Raw genomic sequence first — 14,059 nt, forward strand, 5'->3', positions numbered from 1 at the left:
ACTCACTGAAAGCAAGAGGCTTTTTAAACAAGCCAACGTGAAATGTCACTGACATACTAAAGCAGCAACCACACAGTTCAGTGGTGAGATTTCTGTCACGTATGATTACTCAGATAAGAGCAACTACAGTCTCATTCTGTTCTTTCTCTCTGCCAGACCTATTCTCCACTGCCCTGAAGTCCTACTGCCCCCTTTTAGAGAAGGCAGAAATGCAAGAGGGCCCTACTACACAACTTCAAAAACTTGATTTACACCAAATTTATCTTCTAAGGAAATCCCATATTTTTATTTCATAGCACACATTTGAATCCAGCAGTTTTTACAGAAATATCTTGCTAGCATGTTTACCAGGGCAAAAATGTTGAAGTAGAAAAAGGATAAAAGTGAGAAATTCCTTCTTCCTTTCTTTCAAAAAAAATTTCTTTCTTGCAACAAGGAAAGGAGACAATACATTCCATTTCCAAGTGCCTGGGAGCCATTTCACACACTAAGATTTTACCAGCTGCACTACAGCTGCCAAGACTTCCAGCTGTGTATCACTGTAAATCCATAAGAATATTGTGGGACCTGGAAGAAGGTGCTGCTATAAAACTAATTCAAATAGAATAGAGTAGCTAAACACATCAATTTGCTTTCATCTTAGCCTATCCAAGCCCTGTGGTAAATCAAATTCTCTACAGAATCTGGCTTTGCAGCACAGTCCTCTGGCTTTCTTAGCAGAGTTTAAGGACTGTCCACATCCTTGAGGAAGCTGCTGGATAAAATAAATGCCCTTGCAACTGTTCATCACTCGGCATCCCTGAAGAACCGGACTGCTTAGACTGGACTAACATAAAAAATTAAAGTTGTCTGTAGTTTCAAAGATTTGGTCTTTTGTCCTCCAGCTTTTAGCCTAATCCATGACTTGTGTGCTGCTGAACATCTGCTGCTCAGCAGAAACAAGGTGAAATCCCAAGATAATGATGATTTCAACTATTTATGATAATAGCTATTATCTGGGGATCTTATTTCACTTTTTAATTTTTTTTAATCTATGACCTTTACAAAACCGCTTCATTCAGAAGCACAGAGCTGGAGAGAATTGAATTGATTTTGGCCTTCCACGGCCTCTAAGAGCACAGGATCATTTATTTATTAAGCTGTTCTAAATGAAGAAATTATTCTAACACTGCTCATACAGAATTCTGTACTGGATGCTGCAAACAGTGAGATGCTGTCAGCAAACTTCAGATCTAATGCTCAACACAAACAAATTCATGAAGGCTGACCCTCATTGTGATACAGCCTGTGATCTGTTAACTGCCTTTGGCAGAAGCCAGAACTAAAGTCAGAAACACAGGGTAAAGCTACAAAAGGTGTGGAACTAACTACAGATCACAAATGAACACCAAGCCATGCTGTTGAGACTTACTCCTCTTGTACTGAGCTTCCCCACCACCACCAGACCACACTTTCAAATACCTTTAGGTCACCAGCCTCAGGTTTTTCAGTCTCTGAATCGTCATCTTCCTACAAGACAAGAATTTACAGGATTAAGCTTAAAGAGCAGGCGTGGCAAAGCAAAGGGCATTCAGCAGCCCAGCAGCAGTCCAAAACCCTTTCCATGGAGGGTAGATTTGCCCCACCCACTCATAACCAGAAAACAAGTCCTATAGTCAGGGGAAGAAGTGTTTGGTTGGTTTTGGGGGTTTTTGTAGGAAAAAGCATCACTTAGTAGCAGTTGTCCCTACAAAACTCATGCAGCTCTGGAATACTCAGAATTAGACAACAAGAAGCAGCAGAACCGGGGAAAAAAGCATTTGTCCTTTGATAGTTCTGTCCCCTCCAGTTGGCAGGTGGTGATTGAAGAGCCTCTGTTCAGCAGTACCCACAAAAAAGCAGCATTGGCAAGACCTGTGAGAGTCCCAAGCATGAGCAACACACACAGGACACAGCTGGCCTGCCACCAAACCAAACATGCAGGCTTGGAGGGGGTCTGGCCCAGCACCACGTTCCAGCAGACACAACTTCCTCACTGGAGCAGAGCTCTCCTGCCCTGCTGTGAACCTCCACACAAGGGAACACCGACAAATTTCAGCTAACAGCCTCCATTTTTAAAGAATTTATTTTATGAACCAGAAATAAACCAAAGAACTGGGGGAACTTCTGCCTTGTGAGAGCTCAAAACACTGAACACAGGATTGTGTGAAAATCCACAAAGCTCTGGTTTGGTCCCCACTGGCAGCAAAGCTGCTGTCCCCTCCCTGGACATCCTCCAGGTACCCCTGTTCCTAGACATAAACACATACTCTGGGTTCAAAACAAGTTTCAAGGGGCAGAAAGTATTTTTCATGCTCACATAATTCAGCAAAATGTTTTTTCTTTCAAACTTTCCCACAAATTTCAGTGTTGGCCCCCAAACACGAACTTGGTATTTCAGCTTCAAAAAGGGAAACAAAAGAAAACTGAAATGAGAGATGCAACTGAAAAGAAGAGTTTATAAGGAATTGCCCACCTCAAAGTATTGGCATGTGAGCCAGTTCTGACAAGGTCAGGAAGTTTTAATTGACTGAATTAAGATGCCTCTCTCACAGATGTGAGACAAAAACTCCTTCACTTCAGCTGCTCTCCAGCTTCCCTTTCTGCAACATGCACCTATGACAATTATTCAGTCCAGACTATCAAAGATTAATTACAGTGAGTTTGTAACTAGAAAAGAACCAGCTAATTTGGTGTTCACCACAAATGAGATTGCTCTCCCCTCTGCAGCTCTGTTATATAGATAAACATGATATTCACCAAAGCAATAACGGGTTGAATTATCCATGTTACAGACAATAACAGCTCTCAAAAACTTCTGACTTTGCAGGGAGTAACAACATAAACAAACAAAGCAGCACTCCTGAGAATTGGCTTTGAATAAGAACAGAGGCTTTTCAGTCACTGTTAGAAGGAGTTAAAACACCCACTGGGCTGTGCAGAGCAAAGCACAGGACAGCCAGAGCCCACCTCACGCTGCTTTCTCAAAACAACTCACAACCCTCACCAGCTACCAGCACAGGCAATGCCAAGGAAGTTTTCCAGTCTGCTCAGAGAAGATTTAATGGGGAAAATAAAGAGGAAATAACTTGTGCAACCTGCCCTGTAACCACAAACCTACGCAAGATGCACTGGCTGACACCAGGGTGACTGAACAGCAGCTGATGATGCACAGCTGCACCCTGCACCAAAAGCTGGGTGTGCAATAAAGCCACTCATTTACACCCCCTTTGTAACACTAATAAACACAGCTGAGCTTGGCAAGCACCTGGATCACACACAGGGATTCCTCTGAACTAGAGAGACCTCACTGAGACAGAGTCTGGAAGAGCTGATTATAAAAAGAAGAATGACTGAAGCAGTAACAAAGCATCACTGCCTTGTAAGGGAGACACCAGGGGCAACAGAACTTAAAGCAGGAACAAGAGGCTGAGGAATTCCTTGGCTGCTGCTTGGGCACACAGATGGCAGAAAATGGTGTCTCCTAAGAGACTGAGCTAGCACACAGAGCAGATTTCAGTGAGGAAATGTTACGTGAGTAGCCCTGGGGTTTTGGCTATGTTGGAGAAGAAAGAACTGGAACAGGGAGAAGACAACACAGTGGTAAGAAAAAGGGTGACTATAAAGAAAGGAGATGAGAACTTTCCCTTTTCCCCTCCAAACTTATTATTTCACTACCCAAGACCCAGGGCAGAACCACACAGAGCTGCACTCACAGACCGTGAGCCCCGTGCCCTGTCCCCCCACACTGTCATTAGCCCAGAATTCAGGAGGTACCAGACACGTGCCATGCACCTGTGACACACAAATGCCACCCACATGGAGACAGGACACTGCTACATCCAGGTGACCTGATGCAGGGAGGGGATTGAGCTACACATACAAGAATAATTTAAGACAGCACAGAAGCTTATTCTTTTTAATCCACCACCTGACAGTGTGGTCCTCTTACAAGGTTCTTATAAGTCACCTATGTTTAAAGAACAGCTTTTATTTGGAGTGGCTGTATCAGCCTTTTTCCCATAAAAGAGTCCAACGACACCAACACAGTGATGAGCAACACGAGCTGTGCCAAGCTGCTGATGGGGCTCAGGGCAAATGCTTTCTACTTGAAAACAGAGTGGAAAGGAGTAGGTGGAAAGTGCTGAAACCACTTTTCAGTGTGGTTTCACTGAAACCAGGAGTCAGATCTTCCAGGTTCCATCACGGATCGCTATTTGGGGTTTTTACTTGAAAGAGAAAAGCCTCCACAACCTGTGCAAGCCCTTGGAGCAGGGCGGTACTTACTGACTGCCTGCTGTTCTCATCGTCCTCCTCTTCGTACCCCTCCTCGTCCCCTTCCAGGCGGGTAAAGTCATCTTCTCCGTACCCAACTGAGACCAGGCCTCCTTTCTCTCCTGAGGAGGAAGAGAAAAGGAAAACGGTGAGGGAAGGGAGGGTGGCAGCCTGCGGGGCCTTCCCTTCACGTAGGGGAAAGCGCCAGGCCGGCGTGGGCCGCGCGGGGGAAGCCTGGCGGCCCAGCCCGCAGCCTGTCCCAGCCCCCTGCCCGCCCTCACCCGTGGGCGCTCCCCCATCGCTCCCCGCCGTGCCGGCCTCGCTGTCTGACTCCGGGTCCGAGTCCTCGGCATAAACCGCCAGCGAGGAGAGAACGCTGCGCTTCGCCGCCGCCATCTTCCGCCTCCGCCACGGCGCACTTCCGGCGCGCCAGGATGACGTAACGGCGCCATCACCATGGCAACGCCGCCCTCCTTCCGCCCTCAGCGGGCTCCCGGCGCCGCGGGGCGATCCCGCCCGCACAGCCACAGGAGAAACCGCTCGAGAAGATCGCGGCCGGAGGGGACAGCCCTCAGCGAGGAGCAGCGGAGCGTCTCGGGGGAGGACAGGGCATGAAAAGTGAGCGGGCTGCCCCTTTAATCGGAGCTTTTGACGTCATTTTGCGGCGCCGCGGCAGCACCTGCCGGGTCTGGCGCGAGCGCGGAGGGTGGGGGCCGGGCCGGGCCGGGGCGGAGGGGGGCAGGGGACAGGGGACATGGGGTGCAGGGACACGGGCCCTGGGGGGGACAGGGGACACGGGGTGCAGGGACACGGGCCCTGGGGGGAAGGGGACAGGGGACACGGGGTGCAGGGACACGGGCCCTGGGGGGAAGGGGACAGGGGACACGGGGTGGGACAGGGGACACGGGGTGCAGGGACACGGGCCCTGGGGGGAAGGGGACAGGGGACACGGGGTGCAGGGACACGGGCCCTGGGGGGAAGGGGACAGGGGACACGGGGTGCAGGGACACGGGCCCTGGGGGGAAAGGGGGTGAGGAGGAGCCGCCTGCCCCCACAGCCCCTCCGTGTCAGGTGCGGGCGCGTTTGGTGGGCGCTGAAGCCCCTCCGCCACGGGCCGTGCCCCATGGGGAGGGCGCTAGCCCGGGGTAAACACACCGTGACCCTCTCCCGTGAAGGGGGCCTGGATAAGCATCGCTGAGAGACCCGAGAAAAGGGGGAGGGTGGCAGGGAGGCCCTGGGGAAGGTGGTGCAGGTGGCAGGGGCTCGGGCAGAGGAGGAGGGTGGCAGCGCCTGGGTCTGGCTCAGATTCCTGTCGCCTTTGGCAGCATCCTTAGGATGAGTGGGAAGGCTCCCCCGGGCCTGGAGGGCAGGGTCCGGAAAACACTGCAGAAGGTCTTCGGGTTCGAGTCCTTCAAGACTTCCCTGCAGGAAAGTGCGACCATGGCTGTGGCGAGAGGTGAGGCTCGGCATGGGAGCCGCGTGGAACACGGCTGGGTGCCCATCTCCGTGTGAGGGGGACGCTGCAGGCGTTGCTGTTGTGTCTGCTGTGAGCAGACATCACCTGGACACCAGCCCTCCACACCCTCCTCTGCTCTGGGGTAGTTTTGGTGCTGCACACGAGCTCTGCGTCTTCTCCTGTCATTTGGTTTGTAACACCGTCATTGCATCACCCATGGAAATGGGAAATGGGAAGGTGCAGAATTGTTGGTGGCTTTTCTAGTTGTCTCCTCACACCTGCCGGCGTGACTGTGGTCAGATGACATCAAACCTGTTAACAGTCAGACATTTTCAGAGTAAAACTGCCCTTGTGTTAAAGACAACACCTGAAGAGGAGTTGATTTCTTGGCATAGCTGAGATCTTCAGAATCACGGGGCCATTATCAGAAACGTGCTGATGTTGCCCCAGCAGCCAGCTGGGGGTGAATAGGCAGCTCTCACAAACAAGCTGCCAGCTCCCCCAGCAGCTCTCAGTGTGAATCAGAACAGTGCCCAGTGCAGTTTCCATCTGTCACCATTCACAGTTGACAACAGACCTGTCAGAAGTGGGATTCTGTGTGCAAGGTGTCTCTGCCTGTTAACCTGGTGTCACTGGCACCTTCCTGGCTGGGATTGGGTCCTGGTTAGTGCAGGAGCAGTCACTCACTGTAGGATATTATCAGTGTGGTTGAGATTTCCAACTCCTGTTTCATGTGAGGAGCCTTTCTGGGATAAGCTTTAAGAGGATGTGGTGAAGTTCTGCCATGGTAATGTGATAAGTGGGGGTCTGTAAAATGGGTGAAAGCAGCTTTTCTGGAGGACATTCAGCATGAATAACTTAACTCCTCTTTATCTTGGTTTCGGTGTATCTTCTGGTACTTTTGTACAGCTGCCTCTGAATGTTTACAAAGCAATCTGAGGTTCTTTGAAGGAAGCCACTGCTGGCATGCCAAGCATTGCTGTGCTTCTAGAACTAAACTGAAGTGTTTTGTTGCTGTGCCACCTGGTACATGCACACACGTGTTGTTCCTGCCCACCCCTCCCGCCCCAGCCCCAGGAACTCAACACCACTCAGAGGCCTTGAGCTTTCTTCTGTTGTTTTTGCAGGAGAGAAGGATGTCTTTGTGTGCATGCCCACAGGGGCAGGGAAATCCTTGTGCTACCAGCTTCCTGCAGTTCTGGCAGTGGGCATCACCATTGTCATTTCACCTCTGATTGCATTGATTCAGGTAACTGTCTCCTGTTGGCAGTCAGGGAAGGGGTTGGGAGGCTCTGGAGGCACAGCAGCTGCCCTCTTGTCTTTCTGCCCATGAGTCTCTGCTGCTGACCTGCCTCTGGATTCTCTTGATGTCTCAGTGTGCTTTCCTTACCCTGGGGTAGGTGAGGACAGCAGAGTGTCTCTGGTATGATACTTTGCATTTCTCTAAGGGGACGGTTTTACCTTCAATAATAACCTGGAGGTTTTTATAACTAGGCCTCTCTCCATTTTCTCCAGACATAAGCAGCAAAGCAGAGTAACTCAAATGCACCAAAAGATGGATCTTGCCCCAGGAAAAAACCCTGCTACCTATAAAGTAATAACTCCAGGAATGATGAAGTTATCTTTCCAGGCCAAATTCATTCTGCATCGAAATGTCTTTTGGTTGCAGTCAATCTGTGATGGGAAGAAGCTGGTTTAGCAGAGCTGCTCCAAGAGCACTTTCATCTGTGAGACTTTTTTTCCTCTATTTTGCCTTTTCAACTGTTTCATCAGCTGTTGGGAGAAACAATTCCCTTTAAGAGCAGCTGCAGCATTGCTTAGACTTGTAGACCATTAGCACTGCGTGACAACTGGAGCTGCAGGCTGCTGGTTTGGGATTTGTTATTTGTGGAGTTATTTTAACTCCTTTACAGTCTCACTGTAACACATGTTAAGGACGATAGCAGGCTTGGTGATACTTCTCAGAAAAATACTGTAAAGAGTGAATTTGTTCCAAAGGATTATTGATTGAAGTCCAGCATGGCTAATATTAGTGAAATGGAGGTTAAGATATACCATTGATAAGAGAGCTACAAATAGGTTGAGACTGGCTCGATGAGTCTTAGGGGAAAGAACTGCAATAAAGCCCCAGAGTCTTCTCATCAAGCCCTGAGAAGGGGTTGCTCTGCCTGAAATGATCCTGATGTATTTCAGTGTAGCCAAACTTCAAGAGTTCAGCCTGTGCAATTCATTATAGGGAAGGCTGAGGAGTGACTGTGAACAGAAAAGAGAAACAGACATTAAATCAGTGACTGAAACCAGATATTGAGTAAAATAATGAGATAATGTTTTTCAGGACTCCTCATATCCTGAAATGTCAGGTGCTAGTCAAGTGCACGTGAGCAGGGGACAGAGAAGTGAATTTGTATGGCCAGTGTTCATCTGGATGTGATGCCACCTTTTCTTCTTGGTTATCATGACATGATTCTCATCCATGCTTCTGGTTCTGCTGCAATGGTGATTTGCATGTTCCTTGTACTTTGCCCTGCCTCAGTTGTGTTAGGACATCCTTCAGTCATTTTGGAGTGAGCTGCTCCCTGTTCTTGCAGGGTAGGAGTGTTCCTTTCCCACCTGTGACAACTCCATAGTGTAAATACTGAGATGTGTTCAGGTCACGGTGCCTGTGATGAGGTGTTCTGCACAGATCCTTGCTAGTGTTCCCTATCAGCAAAAAGACTGTTAAAGTGAACAGATGCACAAAAATGCAGTTGAATGTAAGAGCTGGATGGAGCTCACAGGTGAAGAAAAAGGCATCTGGAACTGAAGTTGTAAATAACAGGACTGTATAGGTGTGTGTTGTCCTGGAGATGGAAGCTGGGGCCTCACCTGGGTCTCCCTACCAATCTTTCTTGGTGCTGGTGACTTTCTTTATTCCCATTTGATTTTCATTTCTATTTTGTATTTCCTCCAGGATCAAGTGGATCACCTCCTGGCTCTGAAGATCAAAGCCTGCTCTCTGAACTCCAAGCTGCCTGCCCAGGAGAAGAAAACCATCCTGGCTGACTTGGCGAGCGAGAAGCCACAAGTGAAGCTCCTGTACATCACTCCAGAGATGGCAGCAGCCTCTTCCTTCCAGCCCACCCTGAACTCGCTGGTGAACAGGAACCTGCTGTCCTACCTGGTCATCGATGAGGCGCACTGCGTGTCCCAGTGGGGACACGACTTCCGCCCCGACTACCTGCGCCTGGGCGCGCTGCGCGCCCGCGTGCCCCGCGCGCCCTGCGTCGCCCTCACCGCCACTGCCACCAGGCAGGTCCAGGAGGACGTGGTGGCAGCGCTCAGGCTCAAGCAGCCACTTGCCACCTTCAAGACTCCTTGTTTCAGATCGAACTTGTTCTATGATGTGCAGTTCAAAGAGCTCCTGACGGATCCGTACGCCAACTTGAAGGATTTCTGTCTGAAGGCACTCGAAGTGAAGGGCGCTGCTGGGGTAGGTTTTAGCTTTAGGGAAGAAAACGAAACTGGACAAAATCTACCTTAATGGTCTCTAACCTTCTAGGGGTTGGTGGCTTCTTGACAGGTCTGTGGCAGGAAAGGAGGAGGTCCCAGGAAGGAAAGGGCTCGTGTGTATTTTCTTAGTCCTCTACAAGTGCACATGTATTTTTTTATTTTATAAAACAGGTAGAATGTGAAGCCTGTGTTCTTGTCAGAGGTGTTCTCAGAAGGGGGTTAATCTAAAAGAAAATTGATTAGGAATACAGAACAAGCATTTCCACTTGGTTTGTCACATCCTCCATGACCATTGTGTGTTTGCTCTTTTAGTGTGGTGAGGGTGAGCATAATCGTTTGAAGTGTTGAATTTCCCGCTCTAACACTAATTCCCAAAACTCTCTGTAGCTCAGCTATAACCTCTGCTTCTGGGTGTGTTTATGAGATGTTTCTTGCCTTCTCTGCCAGGAGGATGAGGAGCTGTATTTGCATCTTGTTGTTTGACTTCAGGCAGTGTCCTGGCCTTTGTCTCCTGGCTCGCAGGTGTATTCCGGCTGTGGCATCGTGTACTGCAGGATGAGGGATGTGTGTGACCAGCTGGCCATTGAGCTGAGCTACCGAGGGCTGAAAGCCAAGGCCTACCATGCAGGTACTGCACTCTGCATCCCTCACTGCCTGGGAGAACTGAGCTCTGCCACCTGGCTTGGGGCTACCTAGAACAGAGCTTTCTAGGCATGCTCTGCACTCTGTGTGGTGCTCACACATCAGGTCTGTGAGGTGAGGGCAGGCCTTTCACCACAATGGCATCCCCTTGTCTCCAGAGCTGTTGGTTTTGTAGGATCTTTCATGGCCTGAGTATAACAACTGCTTTTATCCCGGGTGTGGGGCTAGATTTTTTTCTTTGGAATAAAACCAGCTGTTGCTGACTTCTGCTTGGTGCCAGGCCAGTTTAAACACTGGGAAGAGGGGAGTGTGTACATCAGACAGTTTTAGTGAGGGAATTGGTCTGCAATGGGGGAATGGATGAGAAAGAAAACCCTCTTGTTTCTTTCCTTCTTGCTTTTTTGGGGGTTTTGGTTTGTTTGTGGTTTTAAAGTTGTTTGCTTGTTTTTGTTTGGTTTGGGATTTTGTTTTTTTGTTTGTTTTTTTAATTTGGTTTTTGTTTGTTTGGTTTTGGTTTTTGTTTTTTGTTGGTGTGGGTTTAGGGGTTTTTTGGTTGGTTGGTTGGGGTTTTTTGGTTGTTTGTGGGATTTTTTTGGTTGTGTTTTTTTCTTTTTTGAGGGGTGGGGTTGGTTTGTTTGGGTTGGGTTGGGTTTTTTTTTTGTGGTGTTGTTTACTTTCTTTTCATTCCCAGGGCTCAAGGCAGCTGATAGGACTTCTGTCCAGAATGAATGGATGGAGGAGAAGATCCCTGTCATTGTTGCAACCATCAGTTTTGGAATGGGAGTAGACAAAGCAAACGTCAGGTGTGTGAGGCTGGTGTCCTGCACCATCAGAGACTGAAACCTGAGCAGGGCAAAGGAAAAGTCTCCAGCTGGGTTACCTAATGCACCTGACTCAACTGCCTGATAAGCACTTGCTTAAACCAACAAAACCAGTGCTGGAAGATTTTTTTCCTTAAAAGCAGCAAACCCAAACCTGGGAGGGCTTTATAAAAACACTAAACACAAGGCAGCAGAGCTCCTCTTTGCCAGCCATCCTCAAAATCAAGAAAACTGGAGGAATGCTTTTCTGCCACACCCTCCAAGGTTTCAGAAACAGCCATCTCAGTGCAATCACAGCTGTCTCTTTCACTTCTCTTAGTGCAATAGCTGCTGTTTAAAAGCAGTGGAAAGAAAATCTGCTCCTAAAATAATTCATGCACCCTCTATTAAAATAGTCAGAGCCAGCTGTTTTTGGAGATCTCTTGCAATGCAATGGGGAAAAAATAGCCCTTCACAAATGGCAATAACCATATAAAAATACAGCTCTGCTCCAAGGACAGAAACTTTGCATGTGGTTTCCATTGCTGTTCCTCTGACAGTGCTGTCCCCATAAGGGCTCTGTGTTGGAATTTCTGCCCTGCAATATGGCTGTGCTGAGTAATTACTGTGATCACTTACTAGAGCGGTAATTCAGGTGCAGCTCAGACAACACCCACAACAGACCTGATCTTTAATAAAATCCATGTACAGAAGTTGCTCTGAATACTGTGAGAGAAGGGCAGGATGTCACTGAGCCATTCCCACTGGTTCAAACTGTGCCATCCCTCTGCCTGTGTCACTGTACTGCCAGGAAACAGGATCCCATGACAGTGACAATTTTACTCCTTGATGCATCTTTCTGAGCAGAGGAGTGAGGAGTCTCCTAGGACATGAATTAATGACCTGCTGAAGCCACTCTGCCCTGTCCAGTGGTCATTAAAAAAGGCAAAGAGTAACTGAAATGCATAGAGCTGACTGAAAGTGAATTATAGCTGAAATATGCTTGTAATCTGGTTAGTTTACAAGGAATGGAGTTTAAATGACTCTTTAAAAGATTTTTTAAAAAATAACGTAAAGAACATTATACCCAAGCCTAGTTGACAAGGCACTGCTGCTTAGCCTTTGCTCTGTGTTGGCAGATTTCTGAGTATTCATGCATATGTTATCAAATAAGAACAGGTCTGACAACTTCTGGAGGTGACTGTTCTGGACAAAAGGGAAAACAGAGGTGGTGTCCCTTTTTTCTTGATGGAATCTGCTCCTCTCTCTTCACTGTTAATTCAGTTCTGCTTAAAATTATTTATCAATTTCTTCAGCAAACTTCCTGATGGGGTTTAAATATGTGTAGGGCTCTGATACTTCCTGCTTGGCCATTCCTGGTCCTTTTGTGTTTGAAAAACCACATTTGCTTGTTATTTAATCTTTAGCTACACCCATATGCATCATACCTGCCCTTGGGTCATGCAGGCTTTGAGGAAGACTTGAAAACATTGGCAGCATTACTGTGTTGTCCAATTCTCTCAAAACAGGTACAAGACAAATTGCTGAAGTCAGGTACAAGCAGGTTTAAAGCAGTCTTGCAGTGCTGTGTTGAAAACTTTCCTGCAGGGATTACATAAAATTTAGTAATGATTTTACAGTCATATTTGCTGGTTGGGAAGGTTGCCTTCATCTTAGATGCAGTGAGGTGGAATTTCTCATGGAGATTTTGGCTAAGTGTCTTTTTAAAACAAATGTGTCTTGTAATGGTGCGGTTGTGTCCCACAAAATAAATACGACTTTTTTATTAATGCTGTATTTATGATAAAGTCTTCCAAACTCCTTAATTCACTGTCTTTAGTCTCAGTCTTCACAGCTGCACAGTTGTATGCATGTTTGGGGTGCTCATTCTTTTCCATCCATTTGGAATGCCATCCTGCTCACATGCTCTCCAGGTGCATTTGTTTTCTTACAGCTCTGTTGCTTTCCATGTCTGGTGTGTTAAGAGGACTGAAACTTCAGTGTGCAAATTCTTTTGCTGTCTCCATCCTCTTTTATGTTTTGCTGCCCTGTTTTTGCTGTCGTTGATGCCCACTGGTGTGTGCAGTGCTCTGAGAAATCAGCAGCCTCATGTTCCCTGTTTTATCACATGCAGATTTGTTGCCCACTGGAATATTGCCAAGTCAATGGCTGGATATTACCAGGAGTCTGGCAGAGCTGGGAGAGATGGAAAGCCATCCTGCTGCCGCCTCTATTACTCCAGGAATGACCGGGATCAAGTCAGCTTCCTGATCAAGAAGGAGCTCTCCAACATCCAGGTGAGAGCTGCAGAGCAGTGCCCACCTGCCTGGACACCCTGCCTTGGCTCTGGTCTGGTTTGCCTGCAGTAACGTCTGAATATGAAAAGATGAAATGAAATTTTCTGAGTCTAGAGCTGTGTGGAGCCTCATTTCAAGGGATAGCAGAAGGAAGGGAAGCAGGGAAGGAAAAGCTGCCAGAGCCAGCTCTGTTAGAGAGGAATGGGTGGGCAGAAGTCGGAGCAGAGACAGGGAGGTGTCTGTAGCTGTTTCCCATGTAGCTCAGAAGGGTTGGATTTGATCATTGCTAGAGTTACTCTATCTGTGTGGATGTAAATTGAAGACTACAGTTCTTTGTCCCATCTACTTTCAGGAAAAGAAAGGCACCTTAAAAGAGTCTGACAAAGCTGTGATGACAGCTTTTGATGCCATTGTGAACTTCTGCGAGGAGCTAGGGTGAGTGCATTTCTTTCAAACACACTGTTAATGCTGGGGAAAACATATCCTAGTCTTCCAAGAAACTGTTATGGCTGAGATCCTGCTTGTGTCCCTGAGAAATCTCTCATCACTCCCACCTCTGAGTTAACTGACAATGTTGGTCTTGGAGTCTGACCAAGTCAGGGGGATGTTTAACTTCTCTGGTGATGCAAAGATATTGTCTTTGATGATGAGTTGACTTAGTTGCATTTGCTTTTATTTTGACTCTCCTCCTTCAGTACAACAACCCCTCCTAAGGGGGAAAACAGAGCCATAGGATTGAAGAATTTAGATTTGTTTCTGTAAATCTCAGTGTCTCCACTCTGCAAAGTGTCTGTGATTCTCACTGACCTTAGAAGGGCCTGGTGGTGCTTAGAATGTTTCAGAAACAGGCACAAATTATGGATGTGCCCAATCTAAATGCAGACTGGCAACCACAACATGCCTTGTTCAGGTTTAGTTCATGTCTTGTATGCTGTAATTGTTCTAATTGCTGTTCTATGCGGGGTAAGACATCAAAGCTATAATTTTGCCAGGAAGAGAGCAGTGTATGTTCACTAACTGAAAATGGTCTTTGCATGTTATGTTTACAACTTCTTCATTTTGTTTCATTTTTCACACGTGGG

General features: G+C 47.6%; 2 protein-coding genes across 5 annotated transcripts in view; one reads left to right on the forward strand and one right to left on the reverse strand.

Moving 5' to 3' along the window:
- Nucleotides 1-4,731, reverse strand: part of SAP30BP (SAP30 binding protein) — a 29,527-nt gene extending 24,796 nt beyond the window's left edge. Inside the window, exons 1-3 of one of the 2 annotated variants that reach the window (XM_063409303.1) lie at nt 4,575-4,731; nt 4,306-4,415; nt 1,462-1,509 (exon numbers count right to left, since the gene is read on the reverse strand). In XM_063409303.1, coding sequence (XP_063265373.1) covers nt 1,462-1,509; nt 4,306-4,415; nt 4,575-4,689 — 273 coding nt within the window. In that variant the 5' untranslated portion in view covers nt 4,690-4,731. The remainder of the gene's footprint in view (nt 1-1,461; nt 1,510-4,305; nt 4,416-4,574) is intronic. The other variant, XM_063409304.1, reaches the window with a different exon arrangement.
- A 48-nt stretch (nt 4,732-4,779) lies between these two features.
- Nucleotides 4,780-14,059, forward strand: part of RECQL5 (RecQ like helicase 5) — a 38,262-nt gene continuing 28,982 nt past the window's right edge. For 2 of the 3 annotated variants that reach the window (XM_063409299.1, XM_063409300.1), the window contains exons 1-8: nt 4,875-4,999; nt 5,619-5,749; nt 6,877-6,998; nt 8,700-9,218; nt 9,761-9,866; nt 10,572-10,683; nt 12,815-12,977; nt 13,330-13,412. In XM_063409299.1, the coding sequence (XP_063265369.1) occupies nt 4,905-4,999; nt 5,619-5,749; nt 6,877-6,998; nt 8,700-9,218; nt 9,761-9,866; nt 10,572-10,683; nt 12,815-12,977; nt 13,330-13,412 (1,331 nt within the window). In that variant the 5' untranslated portion in view covers nt 4,875-4,904. Of the gene's footprint in view, nt 5,000-5,618; nt 5,750-6,876; nt 6,999-8,699; nt 9,219-9,760; nt 9,867-10,571; nt 10,684-12,814; nt 12,978-13,329; nt 13,413-14,059 lie in introns of all 3 variants that reach the window. The other variant, XM_063409302.1, reaches the window with a different exon arrangement.

The sequence above is a fragment of the Prinia subflava genome, chromosome 12, assembly GCF_021018805.1.
Source record: "Prinia subflava isolate CZ2003 ecotype Zambia chromosome 12, Cam_Psub_1.2, whole genome shotgun sequence".
In the NCBI taxonomy this organism is placed as follows: Eukaryota; Metazoa; Chordata; class Aves; order Passeriformes; family Cisticolidae; genus Prinia; species Prinia subflava.